Genomic DNA, 22,748 nt, shown 5'->3' with positions numbered 1-22,748 from the left:
TTCATGTTTCCTCTTCGTGCTTTAAGTAAAGAAGAAAAACAATCAGTTCACGTGTCGATTGATCTAATAAGGCAATACAGTAATCTGTCAGGATACATTATGGTATTATTGTTTGAATTTCTTAAAATTTCAAAGCTGAGACCTTGTTTCATACCTGAAGTAACCTGCTCTGTCTTGTCGGTCAGCATTTTGTCAGTTTCCTCTTAGTTCCACAATGTATTTTGTACTGCGTGAAAACATGATGTGTTGTCTGAGTTTATTGGACATAGCAACAGTACCTAAAAGGGCGGGTTTTTGCGAGGAGTCAATTGTGAGATGGAAACTCAGAATTTCAAGAAAAGCAGTTACCTTTATTTATTTGTTTTTGTTTGTTCTGTGGTGGAAACGGGTTTCTGTATTTTACACATTTGGCATTAAGTGATATCTCAGTTTATCTTAGAATATCTCAATTTACCTCGGAATTTCTTAATTCATTGCAATTCATTGTGTAGTTGAGTCTCCAATTTCTCATGTGATGGTGTCTTATAAGGCAGCATAATGTTGCTGCTTACTTTTTAAAACCTATGATGCCTTAAAGGTGACATAAAAATCTATAATGCTATAATCGAGTCTCCGGTTCATCTACCAACCCAGAGAGCGTGAAAAAGAACAACCCAGTACATTTTTTGGTAAGCCTTTCTCTGCAAACTTGTGAAAAAACGAGCCGCTCAGATTAGCTCCCTGAAAAGGGGATCTTAATATAATATTACTGCTGAGAAGTTACTGCGTTTATTCCAACAGAGGTTGAAATATATAAGCGTGTTGCACTTTAAGCAGCACAGCCCGGACGATCGGCATATGACATTAAAGTACTGCGAGAGCGATTTGAAAGCATGCAGAGCCATCTGCTCTCTCAGGGCACCAGACATTTTGCGACCATTTTTTCTGCTGCTGGGACTAGTTTTTGTGAGCGGTCGCACTGGTGTTGTTCAACTCATAAGCGCTGCCATTTCTGTTGCATATGAGAAACATCTAACAACAAACGAAACGAAAGCGAAAACTAAACCGCGCTACATTTTAGCTGCGCAGCGCAGACCGTTTATCTGCTCGGACTGCAAAGCAAACAAACTTCTCCAAGCTCAAAACAGCTTTACTCGGGAACCAAATAAAAATGGTTGATGCAAGATCTAGTGAGAATCATTCAAATTCTGCCCAGATTTCTGTTATAAACAGCACTGACTTGCGTCAGAAAACCAGAAGTATTAATGCTAACTATAACCATGGTGTTGTGGTAGAAAATAGAAATAATAATACATTATTCATTTCAGGGTTTGTACAACCATTGAGAGAGAAATTCAAGGACCTTTAATGCCTTTCCAGCATTTAACATAACCATTTCCAGCACTTTAAAGCTCTAAAATGATCCAATTTGAATGTTATTTTTAATGGGATGACCAAAATATACTTTGCGGTAAACAAAGTAAATTTTGTTTTGCCGGGAAAACATTACTAAACATGACTAAAACATTTTGCAAAGTAATATAGCACTTTATTTTATTTCAGAAAGTTTTTTTTCTACACATTTTGTTGAACACTTGAATTGGCAGACTAGTGTAATAGCAATATCGAATGGCACTACTTGTAGAATCGAAATTCTTTAAAAAAATCGCAATACATATCGTATCGGCACCCAAGTATCGTGATAGTATCGAATCGGGAGGTAGGTGTATCATCCCATCCCTACTATTTAGAGTCCCAGCCTCAGAGGAAACAAGAGAGCAGTGGTTTTATTGATTTATTTATTGTATATTACACTGCTGCCACACAGATCTAATATAAACATGTGATTTCTTTCCCAGTTGTTTACCTTCACAGACATAACTGACTATTTTTGCCTCTTAACTCATGTGTGTTTCTAACATAAACTTGTGTGTATTCGACCGTTTAAGCGCAATAAGACATGAAAGAGAACTTGACTCAGTATTCACATGCCATGTGACATGATAATCAAAACCAAACATGTTTTTTGGCAGAGTATCTGAGGTACGAGCTGCAAAGGTGCAGCTCTATTCTATAAAAGGGAACGGGGAGCAGCAGCTCATTTGCATTTAAAGAAACAGGCACAAAAACAGCATTTTCAAGCGTCTGCATTTTCAAAATGATATAATAAATGATCCGTGGGGTATTTCGAGCTGAAATTTCACAGATACATTCTGGGGACACCTGAGACTTATATTACATAATGTAAAAAGGGGCATAATAGGTCTCCTTTAAAATGTTGTCTAGGTAGGCAGCTCACTAGGTTTGTTAGAAGTGTTTGGTTTGATATACAAAGATGATCAGCTATCTCAGATTTTTTAATATGCTGAGAAAGATTATAATATAATAAACAAATATATAATGCAATTAGTTTATGCAGCATATCAGAAGATACGACAGAACGATGAAGGAACAATGAAGCTGTCAAGACCGATGAAACGAATGTGAGCGGTTCCACAGCAACGATTTAAACATCTGAAGCTTTAGTACATATTTGATTTGCATGCCCTTTTCACATAAGTGGTTCTGCTCGAACAGCTGCACTGAAATGTCATTACCTTGAGCTTACTGACGAGAAAGTCTGTATTTTTATCCATCCTGTGAGAATGAAATATTCCCACGGAACTGAGCGGCTCCTGCGTGGTGTGGTTTGCTAACCGTAAATTAACCCTGGTGTTTATAGGGCTGGATTTGAGCACGTGTGGCGACCACACAAGGCTCTCTCAGTGTGAGGATGAAAGGTGCCACAACGCACTGGAAGAAAAAAAGGTCATTCACAATCAGAGCCCAGAGGGGAGGCCTTGCCCTCTCGATCTTTACCTCTATTCTTTAACAACATCAATCACAATCTCTCAAAAAAATCTGGTTGAAATAGTTTTTCAAGGTGCTTGTAGCCAATCGCAGCCGATCGTTGATTGTTCCAGAGTTGTCATTTATAAAACAGGCGGCTGAAAGAACAACGTGCTGATTTGATGTAATCTGTGGGGCACAAGAATGCACAACAAAACAAGAACTATTTTGATCAAACATCATAGATTTCACTCTTCATAATATTTATAAAATTTGCTTTAATAGGCTATCAAATGTCTTTACCTGCCTCTAATCAGTATGTGTTTTGCATTTGTCACCCCACTAAATGTGTTCACATTTTGACTAATATTTTGAACATCTTGTGTTCATGCACAGATATGCGTGTCAGCTCTGCTCCAAAGCAGATTTTGTATTATTCATTTGTTTTGTTATATTCTGGCTGTAGTTGTCACGTATATTAAAGGTCATTTAAGGATTAGACACGTCATGAGCGAAAATCCATGAACTGTTTTGTGCCACAGCTTGAGCAAACGACAGCAGCATTCGCTCATGCTGTGAGACAGCGAAGATGGCTTGTGTCTTAGGGTATAATTGTTTAAATTGCAGCATTTTAACCTTCGTCATACAAATTTGAGTCAGACATGTCAATGGAGGATGTCTTTTATGAATTTTCTTATTTGTTTTTATTGGAACTTCAAATGACATTTTAGAAGAAACATATTCTTGAATAAAGCATGACTGAAAATCCCTTTGAGCTGTAGTTGGCGTACAGAGCTTTTTGACTCATTGTTGAGATATTTTTTTGTCAAGAGAAATATCTAGAAAGCAGGTCTATTTTATGCCATTGTTATAGGAGAAATATTTAAGAGATTTCTGTTCCTATGAATTACCAAAGTGTTTTTCAGTGCTGAAAGGCTTACTAAAAAGTGTAAACTATGAAAGCTGTTTTTCCTCAGAATGCTGAATTTACATTTTGCAATTAATGACTCGCAATTGTGAGACATAAACTCACATTTCTAAGGTAAAAAGTCTGAATTGAAAGTTTATAAATCAATATTGCAAGAGTAGTTAAAAATTGTGGGTTTATGTCTCGCAAGTCTGACTTTTTCCTCAGAATTCTGAGTTTAGATCTTGCAATTAGTAACTTGCAAGAGATAAGCTCGCAATTCTGGAAAAGAAGTCTGAATTGTGAGCATATACTTTAAGATTAAGAATTATAATTGCGAGATCTACATTTCTAAGAAAAAATCTGAATTCTGAGATAAACTTTAGGAAAAAAAGTTTTATTCTGTGGTGAAAATAAGCTTTTGTGATACTGTCAGATACTATTCTCATTGAGTTGCATGTCACTTTCTGACCCTTGGGACTAAGTGTTTGGCCAAATTACCTTTGTGATTTAGTTTTTAATTTCTTTTTTCTGTTTATGCAGGTGGGATTTTCGAGACCCTTGAGAATGAACCGATTAGCGTGGAAGAACTTGCCTTCAAATTTGCTGTAACCAACATTAACAGAAACAGGACTTTAATGCCCAACACCACCCTCACCTACGACATCCAGAGAATCAACCTGTTCGACAGCTTTGAGGCCTCCAGACGAGGTTTGATACTTACATTTACACATCAATTCATGCATTCCCTGGGAATCGAATCTATGACTTTGGCATTGCTAGCACCATGCTTTGCATTTTAAGCTGCAGGAAAGATAACAAAAAGAGCAGCTTTTCTATTTTAAAATTGAATGTTTAATTGAATGTGGGGTTTTTTTGGAACTATGAAATTTACTAGAAATTGTGAAGTGAAAATTATTTCTACAAAAAAAATTTTGTTTTAGTGTCCTATTAGCAGTTTGTTTTTATATAATTGCTATGGGAGCCGTTATTACCAGGGAATAAAAAATGTACAAGGAAAATTGTGACTTTTTTTTAAATGTTTATCTAATCTAATTTTGTAAGCGACTTTTTTTCTAAGTGACTTTATTTTTCCAATCAAATTAAAAGAGCCATTTATTTTAAAATTTCAACATTGGATGTGATGACTTTAAAAAGCAAGTAGCCAATAGCGATCGTTGAAACAGATCTTTTCGAAACTCTGAATCAGTTTTGAATCAGTTTTGAAGAGCTTTAATATCGCAAATCATTTGTTTTAGATAGGGACTTCAGTTCCCTATCTAATTACCCCAAATTATTTAATTCAGATCAGGACTTCAGAGCAGGTTTGGAATCATTTGGCAAACTCCTGAACTCCTAATCTGAAAATGATGGTTCGTGAATCGTTAGTCAGATCGGAACTTCAGAGGGCGGATCACAAATCATTTGATTCAGACTGGGATTTCAGTACAGGGTTGTGAATCATTTGTTTCAGATATTTCGGAGTGGTTCCGCAAATCATTTTTCTTTTTCTTAAACAGTTGAAAACATCAAACCATTTAGGCAGTACAGTTATAAAACCGAAATAAAGAAAGACAGTATACACAAATACAAAACCGTTAAGAAAATGAACTGATTTTGCTAGTGAATCACTTGAACTGAACGATCAATTGAATCAATCGGAGCGGTTTGAGCATAAAATAATCACTTAATTGATTTGATTTATCTGTTTCTCTTTTTGTGTCTTTAGCCATGTTTAAACCACATAGTCAGTACTGCAACTGGCTTAGCCTAACAAGTTTAACTAGTTTAACAACATTAACTGAAATAAGTAAAAAAAAGTTTTTGGAATTGCGTGAATTTTGCATGAAAAGATATGTGCTTATTGAAAAAATGAAACACAATAATACAATAATTCAAGCACTTTTCAAGTACCTCTTCAGGAATATTGCTATTTTCAAGGGTTTTCCAGGCCTTAAATTTCAAAAAGTCAAATTCAAGTACTTCAAGCACTGTAAGCACCTTGTACGAACCCTGCAATTTAGCCTTTTTTTTTTTTTAGAAAAAAGTCAGAATTGCTAGATATAAACTCAGAAGTTTTGCCAAAAGTATCGGGACACCCTCTTCTAATGAACAGGTTTGACTACTTTAGTAATTTCCATGAGTACAAATCTTAATGTTTAAGAAAATGGTGATATTCTACGAAATTGTGTGCTTGTAATTTAATAGCGACAGTTTGGACACAACCCTGTTCTATTCTAACACGACAATGCCTCTGTGTATAGGGCAAAGTTCAAAAAGAAATGATTGATTCAGTCAGTGTGGAAGAACTTGACTGGTCTGCATAAAGCCAAGTCCTAATCTCAGTGGAACACCTCTGGTGTGACTTTAAAGGCAGACCTTGAGCCAAAAACTCATCACCAAATACCAATGACTTGTAGATATGGGTATTGTTATTTTAGACACTTCCAAAACTGTTGCGACAGAGATGGAAATACAATCTTTAAATACATGAATTATGTTTTAAGTGCCTTTTTCTGTTCTAAAGAAAAACTCCCAATACTTTTCTCAATATAGTGTATGTACAAGTTATTGGTGTTTGGTGATGAGTTTTTGGCTCAAGGTCTGCATTTAAAGCATACCAGAGGTGTTCAGATGAGATTAGGACTTTGTTTTCTGTCAGTTTATTCCACACTGATGATTTCTAAATCTATTTTTGAAACTTGCCTTATACACAGAGGCATTGTCATGTTAGAATGGAAAAGAGTCCTGTCCAAACTGTTATAAAACTGTGCTATAAAATTAGAAGCACACAATCCCCTAGAATTTTCATTATATGCTTAAACATTAAGATTTGTACTCATGGAATTGACTAAAGTAGTCAAACCTGTTCATTAGAAGAGGGCGTAGTGTTTATATCTAGCAATTCTGACTTTTTTTTCTAAAAAAAAGTCTAAATTGCAGGGTTCGTACAAGGTGCTTACAGCGCTTGAAGTACCTGAATTTGACTTTTTGAAATTTAAGGCCTGCAAAACCCTTGCAAATAGACACATTCCTGAAGAGATACTTGAAAAGTGCTTGAATTATTGTGTTAATTTTTTTCAAAAAGCACATATCTTTTCATGCAAAATTCATGCAATTCAAAAAACATACTTTTTTTTTGCATAGTTTTCCAAACTGTTGCTATAAAATTAGAAGCACACAATCCTGTAGAATAGCATTATATGCTTAAACCTTAAGATTTGTACTCATGGAAATTATTAAAGGACTCAAACCTGTTCAGTAGAAGGGGGTGTCCCAATACTTTTGGCAATATAGTGCAGTTTAGAATATTTTTTTCTCTGAATTCTGAGTTTACATCTTTCAGTTCTGTTATTTTGTATTTTCCAAAGGAATAAAAACGAAAAAAGGTACAGTAATTATGATTCTTTATCTCACAATTCTGACTTTTTTCTTGCAGTTGTGAGTTTACGTCTCGCAATTCTGATGTTTACTGTCATTTCCAATGTTAAAAAATGAACACAAAAATCTTACAAACGTCAGCTTTAAGTGTTTTACTAAAGTGGCTGATGTTCTTGTTCTTGATGGCAGCCTGTGATCAGCTGGCTCTCGGTGTGGCCGCTGTGTTCGGCCCGTCTCACAGTTCTTCAGTGAGTGCGGTCCAGTCCATCTGTAACGCGCTGGAGGTTCCTCACATCCAGACCCGCTGGAAACACCCCTCTGTGGACAACAAAGACAGTTTCTACATCAACCTATACCCAGATTACGCCTCCATCAGCCGCGCCGTGCTCGACATCGTGCAGTTTTACAAGTGGAAAGCCGTGACGGTGGTGTACGAGGACGCAACAGGTGGGACGGCTGATTTTTATTGCTCAGAGTTTTCTCTTTCTCGCATTCACAGATACAGCAGTAATGTAATTAAATTTGATATAATCCTACAGCAGTGATTTAATCAAATAGACTCAACGAATTAAGAAGAAGATACTTTATGGAACCTTTTGCACATTTGCAGGAATTTGATGCATTTATTATCATAATAATAGTGAGTATATGTTATATTTATCAACCAGCCTGTGAGTGTTCATAATTCACATTTCTGATCTGAATTTGACATTTTTGTGGAAACTGGTGCGGTTAATATTGACTGCATGATCATATCTGGGATAATTTGTTTGCTGAAGTGACATTTCTTCATTATTAAAAAGATTAGGATGTGATTAACTGTGTGTAATTTATCAGAGCTGAAAATATTAATAACACCAAAAACGGCATCTTTCCTGTTTGGAAAAAGAAGACTCTTCTGCTCACCAAGGCTGCATTTATTTGTTCAAAAATTCTGTAAAAACAGCAAAATTCTGAAATGTAATGCATTACAATATTGAGTTATTCCCTAAAAAAGTAACTAATTACGTTACTTAGTTACTTTTTATGGAAAGTAATGCATTACATTACTTTTGCGTTACTTTATAAATCAGGGCTTGCTTGGTTGTTTTTAATATAAATTTTTTTTTTTTTTAAATTTCACACCAAAAGCCTTAGGCTTAGAGAAAAGTAAATTCACGTCTTTACAGTAGACCGCAGAAGAAAAAATGTCAACTCTTCAGCAATAAAAAAAGGAAAACAAATGTTAGATTATCTTGAGTAATTTTTTCTTATTAGTATTGATAATTTGAATCATCGAAGGTTGGCAGCAAAGACATTGCTTAAAAAAATGGGATTAAATACATAAAGGATATTTGTGTTATTTAACATATTTAATTATTGCAGGTTTTGAGGAATACTGTATCTGTTTTTTTAGTGAGTGAGATTATTTTTTTTGCATGTCCACATTTATTCTAGAACTAAAGTAACATCTTACTCACAATTTCATGGGGACAGGAGAGCTTTTAATCAATAAATGGGGGGAAATAGTAACTGACGTTACTTATTTGAAAAATTAACTCAGATATTTTCTTGTCAATTAAAAAGTAATGCATTACTTTTCTAGTTACTTGGAAAAAGTAATATTATTATGTAACTTGCGTTACTTGTAATGCGTTACCCCCAACACTGGAAATTTTACAATTTAAAATAACTGTTTTCTATGTGAATATCACGGTTGGGGCCATTCATGAATTGAATTGAGAATGAATGGTAAATTCCAATTCACTTCCTGGAATGGAATTTGAATTGGAATTGCATGCAGCTGACAGGAAATGGAATTGGAATTGAATTGGAATGCCAGGAAACAGAATTGAAATTCAATAAAATTCCACTAAATTCCACTTGAGTTGCTAAATAAAATAATTTGACTTGATTTGCTTAAAGTGCCCCTATTATGCCTTTTCAAATATGATATTTCATGTAGTGTGTCATGTAGCTGTATGTGAACATAAACTATCTGCAAAGTTGTGACGCTGATAGTGCACTATAAATAAAGTTTTTGTCTAACAAAAAAAAGAGTCGGCTCACATTCGCCTAAACGAGTTGTCAGCAATTCGAATCTTTTTTCTGTAACGGCCACACGTCACGAGCTACACATTTGCGTAATGTCCGCCCACGTTCAATTTCGTGAACAACTTGCCCGCCCACAAACAGTAGGCCTACCATTTTCACGTGGATTACATCATGTCAAGAAGACGCCCGCGCTGTGAGAGTGAATTTGCTTTATATGCCCTTCCGAAAGATGAAACTATCAAGAATGAGTGGTTAACATTAATTTTTTCAACACCTCAGCAGTCCAATGCCAATCTTGTGTTGTGTTCGCGTCATTTTACTGATGACTGCTTTTCCAATCTTGGGGAGTAACGTTACAACACGAGATTCACCAAACGCTTGGTTTTAAAAAATGGATCAGTGCCCAGTTTATTTGGACCGGCTTGCTCCTCTGAAGAACTCCTACCTGTAAGTATGATTAATAATTGTATTTTCTAGCGATCGTTCAAAATACGTCTTTGTGTACGTTATGGTGTGTAACAACCCTGCACATGTCTTGGTAACCGGTTAACTTGCGTTTCTGTAGTTCTGTTGTTTAGCTGTGAGTGCAATGTAGTCTAAAAAGTCTTGTGATTGATGCAGCTTGATTGTCTGTCTGCCTTATTAGTTTAAGTAATGATAATGATAAACGATGGCTTAACGCAGTGTTATGGATTGTACAGTGTTGAAGTTCACAACGTAGAGATGTGTCCGGTTCGCTTACAAAAGCAAATTGCAAGCACTTTCCACAGTTAACATATGACACTTACCACTGAGAAACGTCCTGCTCCGGTCGTGCTTGCAAAACAGTTTCTTGTCGATGTGACACTTCAACAGTTTCATCGTCAGTCCGGCTCGAATTGATAGGGTAAAATCGAGGCTATCTTTTCTATGCATTAACAGGTCTCCGCAGCTGTCATTCAGTTATGCCAATGGGCGTTTCGTTTTGCGCTGTAGCGGTAGACCAATCCAAAAGGACTGCACCATCTGACCAATCACAGCAGTGAGGGCTCACTGAAAGGAGGGGTTTAGAGAGACTGATTCTTCTAACTGCTTCAAACGAGTCGTTTACGAATCATTTAGAAACGGTGTAAAAATAAATCTAATTTTGGAGAAAACTAAAGTGTTTTTTGAACTTGCATACATGTAAACCTGTTTTAAGAGACTATTACAACAATATTAACTACCTTTAAAATGGCATAATAGGGGCACTTTAATAGTTTATAGTACATTAAATATTGTAAATCACATAAACAACAAACATATAAAAGAAATACAAAGTACTGTATGTTTAGTATGTTAAGCGTGATCATTTCACATGCCAAATTTCAGGAAATGATGATAATTCGATGCAATAAAAAGTGAATGAAATACATGAATGAACATGACTCATTTTTTGTGATAATACATATATTATGTGGTAATCATATATTGAATGTATAGTACATCCAGAAACTTATCACCACTGTCATTCGATTATTAATTCATAATGTACAGTTCTCATTTTTATTTACTTGCATTTGATCAACTCTATTTCATACTTTACTTGGTATTTGTAAAGCATCATAAATAAAGTAAAAAATGTATGTCTCTAAATGTAATCAAAAAATAAATGCTCAGAAACAGCAGTAAACGGAATTCAGTGGAATTTCCCTGAATTGAATTCCACTTCCTGTATTTCCAATTCAATTCCAACTCTGTTTCCTGTAATTGTTGTTCAATTCCAATTCCATTTCCATTTCCTTCTTTGAATTGGAATTGTTGAGTTCATTCCTGAATTGACCCCAACCATGGTGAATATATTAAAATGTAATTTAATATATTGTTAAAATGTAATTTAATCCTGTGATGCAAAGCTGAATTTTCAAAAATTCTAAAGTATTAAATCACTTACTGACCTCAGACTTTTGAATGGAAGTGTGTTTCTATAACCTTTGCTGATAATATTTTTAGGACTAATTCGACTTCAGGAGCTGATCAAGGCTCCGTCGCGCTACAGCATCAAGATCAAAATCCGACAGTTACCGACGGGAAGTAAAGACGCCCGGCCGCTTCTTAAAGAGATGAAGAAAGGGAAAGAGTTCTGTGTCATCTTTGACTGCTCGTACCAGACCGCAGCAGATGTCCTCAAACAGGTAACACACCAGGGCAGAACTCCATTGAGATTGCCTTTTAGACTCCAATTCAGTTTTTTAATTCATTTTGAATTTAAATTGAAATACCAAACAGGATGCAGATTTGAATTTAAAGCAGTTTGAATATAAATGCATTTTGAATTTTGAATATGACTCATATTTGAGTGGAAAAGCAACGTTTGTAAAGACAAACCATGTTTGTATTTGATATTGTGAGATATTGTTATATTACTCAATGATGTCTGATGTCATTGACATCATCAAATCCTATTTACTGTGCAACAGCAATAAAAAAAAATCCAATCCATAAACTAAATCACCCATCGGTCGTGATGCATGTTTTTAAAACATTTCTTGACGCATTTTCTAAACAAAAAAAAGATACAGATTTGCTTTATTTCGGTGTTTTGATTTGAGGTCTCTAGATTTCTAATATTCACTTCCTGTCAACAACAGATCCTTTATTCAGCCTAGCTAACACTGAGACTGAGGAAAAGAATAATCACAAATGATGTGAAAGGCTGAGAAAATCAAATCTGTGTGTTATTTTTTCATAAAATGAGTGATGTAATATCTGTTTGAATGGATGATGCTGTTGCAGATGGAGATTTAAGATGTTCTCTTGTCTCTGTGTCTTTCTACTGCAGCTGTTGTCTATGGGCATGATGACTGAATACTACCATTTCTTCTTTACCACACTGGTGAGTTTCGAATATAAGTTCTTGACCAAACTGTTGTTGGATTGTTGGAAGAAGTTGCTGTTGGAGGGTGTTTTGGTACCATTCTTTATTCATGGCTGTGTTTTTGGGCAAAATTGTGAGTGATCCCACTCCCTTGGATGAGAAGCAACCCCACACATGAATGTTCTCAGGATGCTTTACTGTTGGCATGACACAGGACTGATGGTAGCGCTCACCTTTTCTTCTCCGGACAAGCCTTTTTCCAGATGCCCCAAACAATCGGAAAGAGGCTTCATCGGAGAATATGACTTTGCCTCAGTCCTCAGTAGTCCATTCGCCATACTTTTTGAAGAAGGTCAATCTGTCCCTGATGTTTTTTTTTTTTGGAGAGAAGTGGCTTCTTTGCTGCCCTTCTTGACACCAGGCCATCTTCCAAAAGTCTTGGCCTCACTGTGCGTCAGATGTGCTCACACCTGCCTGCTGCCATTCCTGAGCAAGCTCTGCACTGGTGGCACTCCGATCCCGCAGCTGAATCCTCTTTAGGAGACCATCCTGGCGCTTGCTGGACTTTCTTGGACAACCTGAAGCCTTCTTAACAAGAATTGAACCTCTTTCCTTGAAGTTCTTGATGATCCTATAAATTGTTGATTTAGGTGCAATCTTAGTAGCCACAATATCCTTGCCTGTGAAGCCATTTTTATGCAACGCAATGATGGCTGCACGCGTTTCTTTGCAGGTCACCATGGTTAACAATGGAAGAGCAATGATTTCAAGCATCACCCTCCTTTTAACATGTCAAGTCTGCCATTCTAACCCAATCAGCCTGACATAATGATCTCCAGCCTTGTGCTGGTCAACATTCTCACCTGAGTTAACAAGACGATTACTGAAATGATCTCAGCAGGTCCTTTAATGACAGCAATGAAATGCAGTGGAAAGTTTTTTTCGGGATTAAGTTAATTTTCATGGCAAAGAAGGACTATGCAATTCATCTGATCACTCTTCATAACATTCTGGAGTATATATGCAAATTGCTATTCTAAAAACTTAAGCAGCAACTTTTCTAATTTCCAATATTTATGTAATTATCAAAACTTTTGGCCACGACTGTATGTAAATTTATGAATTCAACTATTTTTTCCTTTTGTGGACTATATGTAAACATATTTTATGTGAAATATCAGTGCTAAATAAAAAAATAATAACATGCATTTAGTAAATAATTAACATTTTGCAGATTCTGCAGGGTGTATGTAAACTTTTGACTTCAACCGTATTTTTGTAGGCCAGTCCAGAAATTTGCATCAGATACCGCAACAAAAACCCAGTAGGGTTTTTCCGTTGCCTTTTGGATTATTGCAGAAAATAAGCTCCGGGACCAGCAAAAGTTTATGATTCTTACATGTTTTGTTCATCATGATAATATTAACAACTATGAATTGTGAAGCCTAAATGCAATACCCAGAAGTAAAAAGATAAACGCAGACTATAAACAAACTATACTACAGTCACATGACTTCAGCATCACCACCATTAAACTTCAAACACTTGTTCAGTCTTTATTTTAAAACATTTTCACTTAAAGTTTGAGCTAATATATTTTGCAAGAGTGTGGTTATGAATATAATGAGGCAGTGAAAGTGATTAGTAAGTAGCTGAAAAAAGTAGTTAAAAAAATCCTGAGGTGGCATTTACTGATGTATTTTATGTCATAGAATGAAACTTGAAAATATCTTGAGCTTGTGTAAACACAGACCTTTTTTCAGGCATTTAATTAAAAACTCACTGACTTCAGGATGTTGCAAGCGTAAGTGCGAAAAGCTTGTTTCTGGGTTTAAGTCTTCAAAAATAGGTCATCCCTTAAGCGCTCTATAGCTGGAATCCAAGCAGCATTTTAAGAAAATAAATCTGTTGTTATATTTCATATATTGATGTAACGGTATTACACTCTTCAGGATCTGTTTGCATTGGATTTGGAGCCGTACCGATACAGTGGCGTGAACATGACGGGTTTCCGTCTGCTCAACATCGACAACCCTCAGGTGGCATCAGTGGTGGAGAAATGGTCCATGGAGCGACTGCAGGCTCCACCCAAACCTGAGACCGGCCAGCTGGATGGAATGATGACAGTCTGTCCATCTTCTTTTTTCTTTTTTCTTTACATCTCTTACAATCATACCCTCTTACAAATAAAGGTTCCAAAGCGTGTTTTAGAAGAATGGAGTGTTTTCTCCAAGGAAACTTTTAGTGAACAGTTTTTAAAATAACTATTTCTTAGTTTGAAGAGCATTTTTTAAATTGTGAAAAAACTTATATATATATATATATATATATATATATATATATATATATATATATATATATATATATGAAGTTTTCAGATTCTTTTTAAAGTAGCTTTACAGTAATAAATAGGAAGATACCCAGCTAACAGTTTTATGTTCTAAGAATATTTCTGTAACGTTCAACGATTGTTTAAAACACCCAGTTTTTTAGATGTTGTATTAATGTTCTTATTTGCTTTTAGGAACATAACATAAAACCTTATTAGAACATTTCAAATTCTCATTATAATAATGTTCTTAAAAAACATTATTAGAACGTTCCAAATTGTCATTATAATAACATTCTTAAAACATTATTAGAACGTTCCAGTTTTGTTACATTAACATTCTAGGAATGTTATTCAAAATGTTATTAGAATGTTCTATTTTAAATATATTAACCTTCTAAGAACGTTTTGCAAAACATTATTAGAAGGTTCCATTATTTTATTATTTTAATGTTCTCTTAACGTTTTAAGATGACACATTATGTAAGATTATGTAAAATGTATTTACTGTTACAGATGTTTCAGTGTTCACTAACAGTGTTATCAATCTTTCAAGACTTACAAAATACAATCTAAAAAAAGTACAATGGAAAGCTAATAACAATAAGTGGTCAATAAAGTACATGAAAGTAAGGGAACGCCACAGTATTAATGTTGGAAAATTCATCAATTATGAAACAAATTCAAATTCAGCAGCTCTGCAGAAAACACCAGTGTCATTATTCAGTTCAAGTCAGTTAATGTTGATTCAATTTAGTTCAATAATTGTGAAAGTTGTAAAATGACCTCAGTTCGAGTTCAATGTTGATTTAATTCAAGTGTCAATATTGTAAAGTCAAATTGTGAAATTAGTTCAATTCAGCTATAAAGCAGCTCCACAGAAGACAATAGTACTATTATTCAGCTCAAGTCATTTTAGTGTTGATTCAGTTCAGATCAATAACAGTGCAGTTTATCAGTTTTGAAACAAATTCTATTCAGATATAAGGCAGCCCTACAGAAGATCATTATCATAATGTGGTTTTGTTCTCAAATCAAATCAATAATATTACTCAATATTAAGTGTCTTTTGAACTCACAATTTGTGACCCTGGACCACAAAACCAGTCTTAAGTCGCTGGGGTTTATTTGTAGCAATAGCCAAAAATACATTGCATGGGTCAAAATTTTTGATTTTTCTTTTATGCCAAAAATCATTAAGAAATTAAGTAAAGTTCATGTTCCATGAAGATTTTTTGTAAAATTCCTACTGTAAACATATCAAAATGTAATTTTTGATTTGTAATATGCATTGTTAAGAACCTAATTTGGACAACTTTAAAGGTGATTTTCTCAGTCTTTTTGATTTTTTTGCATCCTCAGATTTCTGATTTCAAATAGATGTATCTCAGTCAAATATTGTCCTATCCTAACAAACCATACATCAATAGAAAGCTTATTTATTGAGCTTTCATATGATGTATAAATCTCAGTTTTGTCAAATTTAACCTTATGACTGGTTTTGTGGTCCAGGGTCACATTTGATTCGATCAAGAATTAAGTGAGTCGTTTCATAATGTGAACAGATTCATGTGGACAGGTTCCATGTACGATGAATCTTCTCTATCTGTGCCGCAGACCGAAGCAGCGTTGATGTATGACGCCGTGTATATGGTCGCTGCTGCGTCCCAGCGAGCAGCTCAGATCACCGTCAGCTCACTGCAGTGTCACCGGCACAAACCCTGGCGCTTCGGCTCGCGATTTATCAGCATGTTTAAAGAGGTAAATGCACCTGTTCAAACCCTCATCCAAAACCAAAAGATCAGTTTACCCACAAATCATCATTTACTCATCACGTATGTTTGGAACGAGTCAATGATGACCGAATTATCATTTATAATCTTTTAAACTGTGTCAGACGCTCCTGAACTCTGATAGAGAGTTCAGTCTGTTTAGTCTAAATGCATCATTACTCACTTCTCTGGAAAGTGTTTCGAGCCACTTCTAAACAGCTGCAGATGATTTATGTATGGACAATCTCTCTCTCCCAGTGACAACTTCCAAGTGTTCTTGTCAGTGCTTCCTGTGGTGGAGGAGGTATTGTTGAGTCAGCATGTTGGCATTGCAGTCTGAGGATGAATGTGTGTTGGACGAGAGCGTAATGGCTCTAGCTGAATTAGTGATGCAGTGTGGCTGAACTCATTACAGTGGGGATGTGTTCATTTAAAGGTGAAGCATGTAATTTCTGCTCTACTAGTGGTGCTGAATAGAATTGTTACCAAATGGACTGACATGACAACATTGACTTAAATCACAAATAGCGTGACTTTTGGGGTAGGGGTTCCTATTTGAGTGAACAAAGTATTTTTCCTCTCTATACATTTTCTAATTTGTTTAGTTTTTGACTTATTACTTTATTTAACAATTATAATAATTTTTAAATAAATAATTTATTTTTAAAAAGTACATGCTAATAATAAAACTATAAATAATTTGTCGTAAATTGTCCCTATTTACAAACTATTCAAAATATAGTTAATTAAGCTACAAACTCATATCATAATGCACAATGTTTCCAGTTAACATGTATTTTGAGGTGCAGCTCATCATGTTAATGTAGTGTTTTCACTAGTTAGCTGTGAACTAGTTACCTCTCCTGAATATGAAACTAACTAGCAAGCTAAGACAGTAGGAGTAATGACAGTGTCATTTATGTTAGAACCTAGAACCTAGAGCGTTTTGAAGCGCTCTAATCAGATTGTGTACTGCCAATAATTTGATTCAGATCGGGACTTCAAATCGTGGATCGCAAATCATTTGATTTAGATCTGAACTTCAGAGTGCGGGGTGCAAATCTTTTGTTTCTAAACGGAACTTCAGAGCATGGAGTACGAATCTTTTGATTCAGATCAGAACTTTGGAACACGGCGCACGATTCTTTTGATTCAGATCGGATCTTCGGAACACGGAGTGCAAATCTTTTAATGAAGATCGGAACTTCGGAACACAGCACACGATTCTTTTAACTCAGATCAGAACGTTGGAGCTTGGATTGCAAATCATTTGATTTAGATCGGTACATCAGAGCATGTATCGCAAATCTTTTGATTCAGAACCGAATTTCGGAACATGAATCATTAGATTCAGATCAGAACTTCGGAACATGACGCATGATTATTTAAAATCATATAGGAACTCCAATCGGATGGCATACTGTAAATCATTTGAATCTGATTGGGACTTCAAATCATGTGTCATGAATCACTTGATTTTTGTGTGTTCACGATTAATTGGATTTAGATCAGACCTTTGGAGTGCAGATAGTGAATCATTTATAAGATTTATAAGTGTGGATTGCGAATCATTTGATTTCGATTGGAACTTCAGAGCGGTTCATGAATCATTTGATTTAGATCGGGACCTCGGAGCATATAGAGATCATTTGATTTAGATTGGAACTTCAGAGCGGGTTCATGAATCATTTGATTTAGATCGGGACCTCGGAGCATATAGAGATCATTTGATTTAAATCAGAACTTCAGAGCATAGATCACAAATGATTTGATTCAGATCGGAACTTCGGAGTGTGAATCTTTTGATTCAGATTGGAACTTTGGAACACAACACACAATTCTTTTAAATCATATCTGAACTTCGGAGCATGGATTGCGAATCATTTGATTCAGATCAGAACTTCAGAGCACAAATATTATGATTCAGATCGGAACTTCGGAACACTGCGCACAATTTTTTTGATTCAGATCAGAACTTCAAAACACAGAGCACGAATCTTTTGATTCAGATCAGAACTTCGGAGCACGGAGCATGAATCATTAGATTCAGATTGGAACTTCAGGACACGGAGTGCAAATCTTTTGATTCAGATCAGAACTTTGGAACACGGCGCACGATTCTTTTGATTCAGATCGGATCTTCGGAACACGGAGTGCAAATCTTTTAATGAAGATCGGAACTTCGGAACACAGCACACGATTCTTTTAACTCAGATCAGAACGTTGGAGCTTGGATTGCAAATCATTTGATTTAGATCGGTACATCAGAGCATGTATCGCAAATCTTTTGATTCAGAACCGAATTTCGGAACATGAATCATTAGATTCAGATCAGAACTTCGGAACATGACGCATGATTATTTAAAATCATATAGGAACTCCAATCGGATGGCATACTGTAAATCATTTGAATCTGATTGGGACTTCAAATCATGTGTCATGAATCACTTGATTTTTGTGTGTTCACGATTAATTGGATTTAGATCAGACCTTTGGAGTGCAGATAGTGAATCATTTATAAGATTTATAAGTGTGGATTGCGAATCATTTGATTTCGATGGGAACTTCAGAGCGGTTCATGAATCATTTGATTTAGATCGGGACCTCGGAGCATATAGAGATCATTTGATTTAGATTGGAACTTCAGAGCGGGTTCATGAATCATTTGATTTAGATCGGGACCTCGGAGCATATAGAGATCATTTGATTTAAATCAGAACTTCAGAGCATAGATCACAAATGATTTGATTCAGATCGGAACTTCGGAGTGTGAATCTTTTGATTCAGATTGGAACTTTGGAACACAACACACAATTCTTTTAAATCATATCTGAACTTCGGAGCATGGATTGCGAATCATTTGATTCAGATCAGAACTTCAGAGCACAAATATTATGATTCAGATCGGAACTTCGGAACACTGCGCACAATTTTTTTGATTCAGATCAGAACTTCAAAACACAGAGCACGAATCTTTTGATTCAGATCAGAACTTCGGAGCACGGAGCATGAATCATTAGATTCAGATTGGAACTTCAGGACACGGAGTGCAAATCTTTTGATTCAGATCAGAACTTCGGAGCACAAATGTTTTGATTCAGATTGGAATTTCAAAACACGGTGCACAATTACTTTAAATCATATTGGAGCTTGGATTGCAAATCATTTAATTTAGATTTAAGTTTTAGTCTCAAAACTTTTGGCCACGACTGTAGATCGGTACTTCGGAGCATGTATCGCAAATCTTTTGATTCAGATCCGAATTTTGGAACATGAATCATTAGATTCCGATCAGAACTTTGGAACACGGAGTGCAAATCTTTTGATTCAAATCAGAACTTTGGAACACGCAGCATAAATCATTATATTCAGATTGGAACTTCGTAACATGGCGCACAATTATTTAAAATCATATAGGAACTTCAGAGAGTGGATTGCAATCATTTGATTCAAATCAGAACTTTAGACCACAAATGTTTTGATTCAGACTGGAACTTCGGAGCATGGAGCGCAAATCTTGATTCAGATCGGAACTTTAGAACACGGAGCATGAATCATTAGATTTAGATCGGAACTTCGGAACATGGCGCACGATAATTTTAAATCATATAGGAACTTCAGAGATTGGATCGTGAATCATTTGATTCAGGTCAGAACTTTAGACCACAAATCTTTTGATTCGGATCGGAACATCACATGTAATTAAAACTAGAACTTCGGAGTGTGGATCACGAATCATTCAATTAAGATCGGAACTTAGGAGCACAGAGTGCAATTCTTTTGATTCAGATCAGAACTTTGGAGCTTGGATTACGAATCATTTGATTTAGATCCGTATTTCAGAGCATGTATCGCTAACCATTTGATTCAGTTCGGAACTCCTGAGCAAATTCATGAGTCTTTGGATACAAAGTGGAACTTTGGAGCGTATATCACAATTTTTGTCTCATTTCCTTTTTTTTATAATTAAATATTATAATTATGTCCATAAGTTTTTTTTGTGAAATTTGAATGAACTCATTTATCTGTTGTTTGACCTCTTCATATTTTAGAGAACTATAGTTTCCAAAATTGGACATTGCTTGTCAAGATTTTCAAGGGCATAGAATTTAGTAGCGACGCTATGATATGTCTCTACCAATATCCAGCTAAAATAATTATCCTTAGCAATAATTTTGATCAAACAATTAAATGTCTGTTGTCTGCCGTTGTGTGATGATAATAATGTTGATGTCATCTTCTTGATCTTAGTGAACATGGATAGGACAGTTAATAACAGTCTACATTAAGCAATACTGGATCTGGTCTGTTTAATCTTGCATGCTTTTGGTAATTGGAGTTCACTGTCGATGTGATCTGAGCAGGATGTGATAGAAAGGAAGGATCAAGTGAGATTTACACTAGAGAATAATGACTAGAACAAATCTGAACAAAGGTCATTTGACCTCAGTGTGAGTCTTTAAGACTTCCGCTACTGTATGTGAAGATTATGAATGCTATCCAGCCCATTTTAATTCTTAAAGAACAGCAAATTAAAGAAATAATCCATTGGCTTTGCACACTAAAGCTTCGTGAGTGCCGCATCCTCATAAATTCACATATTCTGGGTAAAACATTCACTGAATCATGCGCTGGATAGATAGGTGACTCCATTTGGCTTCAGACCACTCAGACTGAACTCGCATATTTGTGAGCTTGATTATAGAGTCCATTTACTAACAACTCCTTGTAGAACTGATCTGATCTATTGCTCTGGGCACTTCTGTTGATCGTGTGATTATTTATTTATTATTTATCTTAGCTATTTGTCACTGGGTGGATGGGGCTGCGAATATATATAGTATACACTGCCGTTCAAAAGTTTGGAATCAGAAAGATTTTTAATGTGTTTTAAAGAATTCTCTTATGCTCATCAAGGCTGCTTTTATTTGATCAAAAATACAGAAAAAATTGTAATATTGTGAAATAGTATTACAGTTTAAAATAATGGTTTTATATTTTAATATTAAAATATATATATTTAAAAATATATATATTTCTGTGATGAAAATCTGAATGTTCATCAGCCATTACTCCAGTCTTCAGTGTTGCACGATCCTTCAGAAAGTATTCTAATATGACGATTTATTAATTTTATCATCAATGTTGGAAACAGTTGTGCTGCTTAATATTTTTTTGGAATCTTTGATTCTTTTTTCAGGCTTCTTTAATGAATAAAAAGTTAAAAAGAACATCACTTATTCAAAATAGAAAAATGTCTTTGCTATCACCCTTATTCAATTTAACACAAAGAATACAAATTTACTGACCACAAACTTTTAAATGGTAGTTTATATTGTTACAAAAGATTTCTATTTTAAATAAATATGCTGTTCTTTCAGGTTCAAACTAAAATTTAAGCTGTTTTCAACATTGATAATAAATCAGCATATTAGAATGATTTCTGAACCATTTCTGAGTAATGATGCTGAAAATTCAGCTTTGCATCACAGGAATAAATTATATTTTAAAGTATATTTCACAATATTACAGTTTTTTTCTGGATTTTTGATCAAATAAATGCAGCCTTGATGAGCATAAGAAACTTAAAAATGCATTAAAACATTAAAAAACTTAATGATCCCAAACTTGTGAACAGTAGTGTGTGTGTGTGTGTGTGTGTGTGTATATATTTCTATATATATATATATATATATATATATATATATATATATATATATATATATAATGCAGTCCATTGAATTAAGTGCATTAAATTATTTTTATTTAATGCATGAATTAATGCATTTAATTTATTTATTTATTTCGAAAGAATTCATTCAGTTTTTAGAAATACAAAAGTATAACAAAATAGACAAAAATAATTTAATCTTCTTATCTGCACTTTACTGTAATATAAAAATTATGGCAGAAAGCATCCCAAAACACATAATAATGTGTGTGTAAGATAATACATCAAGGAAAATTTGGAAACACTGGGCTGAGCATGAGCCAAAAACACATTCTCAACTAATGATAATGATGATAATGCTGCATCTGGCCTCTAAAGTGAGACTTAAAATAAAAGCAAATGAACAATCAGAGTTTTTTCATCTCTGTATTTATTACGACCCTCATGTTTAATCTAGATATCTGTTCTAGAATAAAATCAGATCCTCTTCTCTTCTTGTAGGCTCAGTGGAACGGACTGACCGGACAGATCATCATAAACAAGACGGACGGCCTGAGGAAAGACTTCGACCTTGACCTCATCAGCCTGAAAGAGGATGGGATAGAAAAGGTAAAGATAGAAAATGATCCTGTTTACATGATCTGCATCTGTCTAAACTAATATCTGTCATGCATGTCAAATTATGGTTTTTGTTCTCTTTTCACAAGCCTTTTATGGAAAATGGTCGTTTTAACAAAGTATGGAAGAAGGTTTGTATTAGATGTCAAAAATGTGACATTTGAGTCCTTTTTTGCCCTTATAAAACATGCCATGGTACTGATTGATACTATGCTATGTCTTAAAAACATAGTATTACATGGTACTTGGTTCCATCTATGATCCTCAACCTGCTGACACCTCTTGTGCTGGTTTGTAGATATTATTAATGTTGTATATTCCCTCATGTTGGCAAATTCATGGCTCAGTTACAGATTCAGCTTAATTTTTACCACTTACTGATAATTGCATTA

General features: G+C 35.0%; 1 protein-coding gene across 2 annotated transcripts in view; it reads left to right on the top strand.

Moving 5' to 3' along the window:
- grik1b (glutamate receptor, ionotropic, kainate 1b) overlaps window positions 1–22,748 on the top strand; it is a 48,197-nt gene that overhangs the window by 13,533 nt on the left and 11,916 nt on the right. Inside the window, exons 2-9 of one of the 2 annotated variants that reach the window (XM_073818056.1) lie at window positions 4,259–4,426; window positions 7,286–7,543; window positions 11,102–11,283; window positions 11,931–11,984; window positions 13,919–14,092; window positions 15,913–16,056; window positions 22,240–22,347; window positions 22,446–22,487. In XM_073818056.1, coding sequence (XP_073674157.1) covers window positions 4,259–4,426; window positions 7,286–7,543; window positions 11,102–11,283; window positions 11,931–11,984; window positions 13,919–14,092; window positions 15,913–16,056; window positions 22,240–22,347; window positions 22,446–22,487 — 1,130 coding nt within the window. The remainder of the gene's footprint in view (window positions 1–4,258; window positions 4,427–7,285; window positions 7,544–11,101; window positions 11,284–11,930; window positions 11,985–13,918; window positions 14,093–15,912; window positions 16,057–22,239; window positions 22,348–22,445; window positions 22,488–22,748) is intronic. The other variant, XM_073818057.1, reaches the window with a different exon arrangement.

This window comes from Garra rufa, chromosome 14 (genome assembly GCF_049309525.1).
Source record: "Garra rufa chromosome 14, GarRuf1.0, whole genome shotgun sequence".
Classification (NCBI taxonomy): domain Eukaryota; kingdom Metazoa; phylum Chordata; class Actinopteri; order Cypriniformes; family Cyprinidae; genus Garra; species Garra rufa.
The sequence above is the reverse complement of the archived record's forward strand: the minus strand, read 5'-3'. Positions and strand labels throughout refer to the sequence as shown.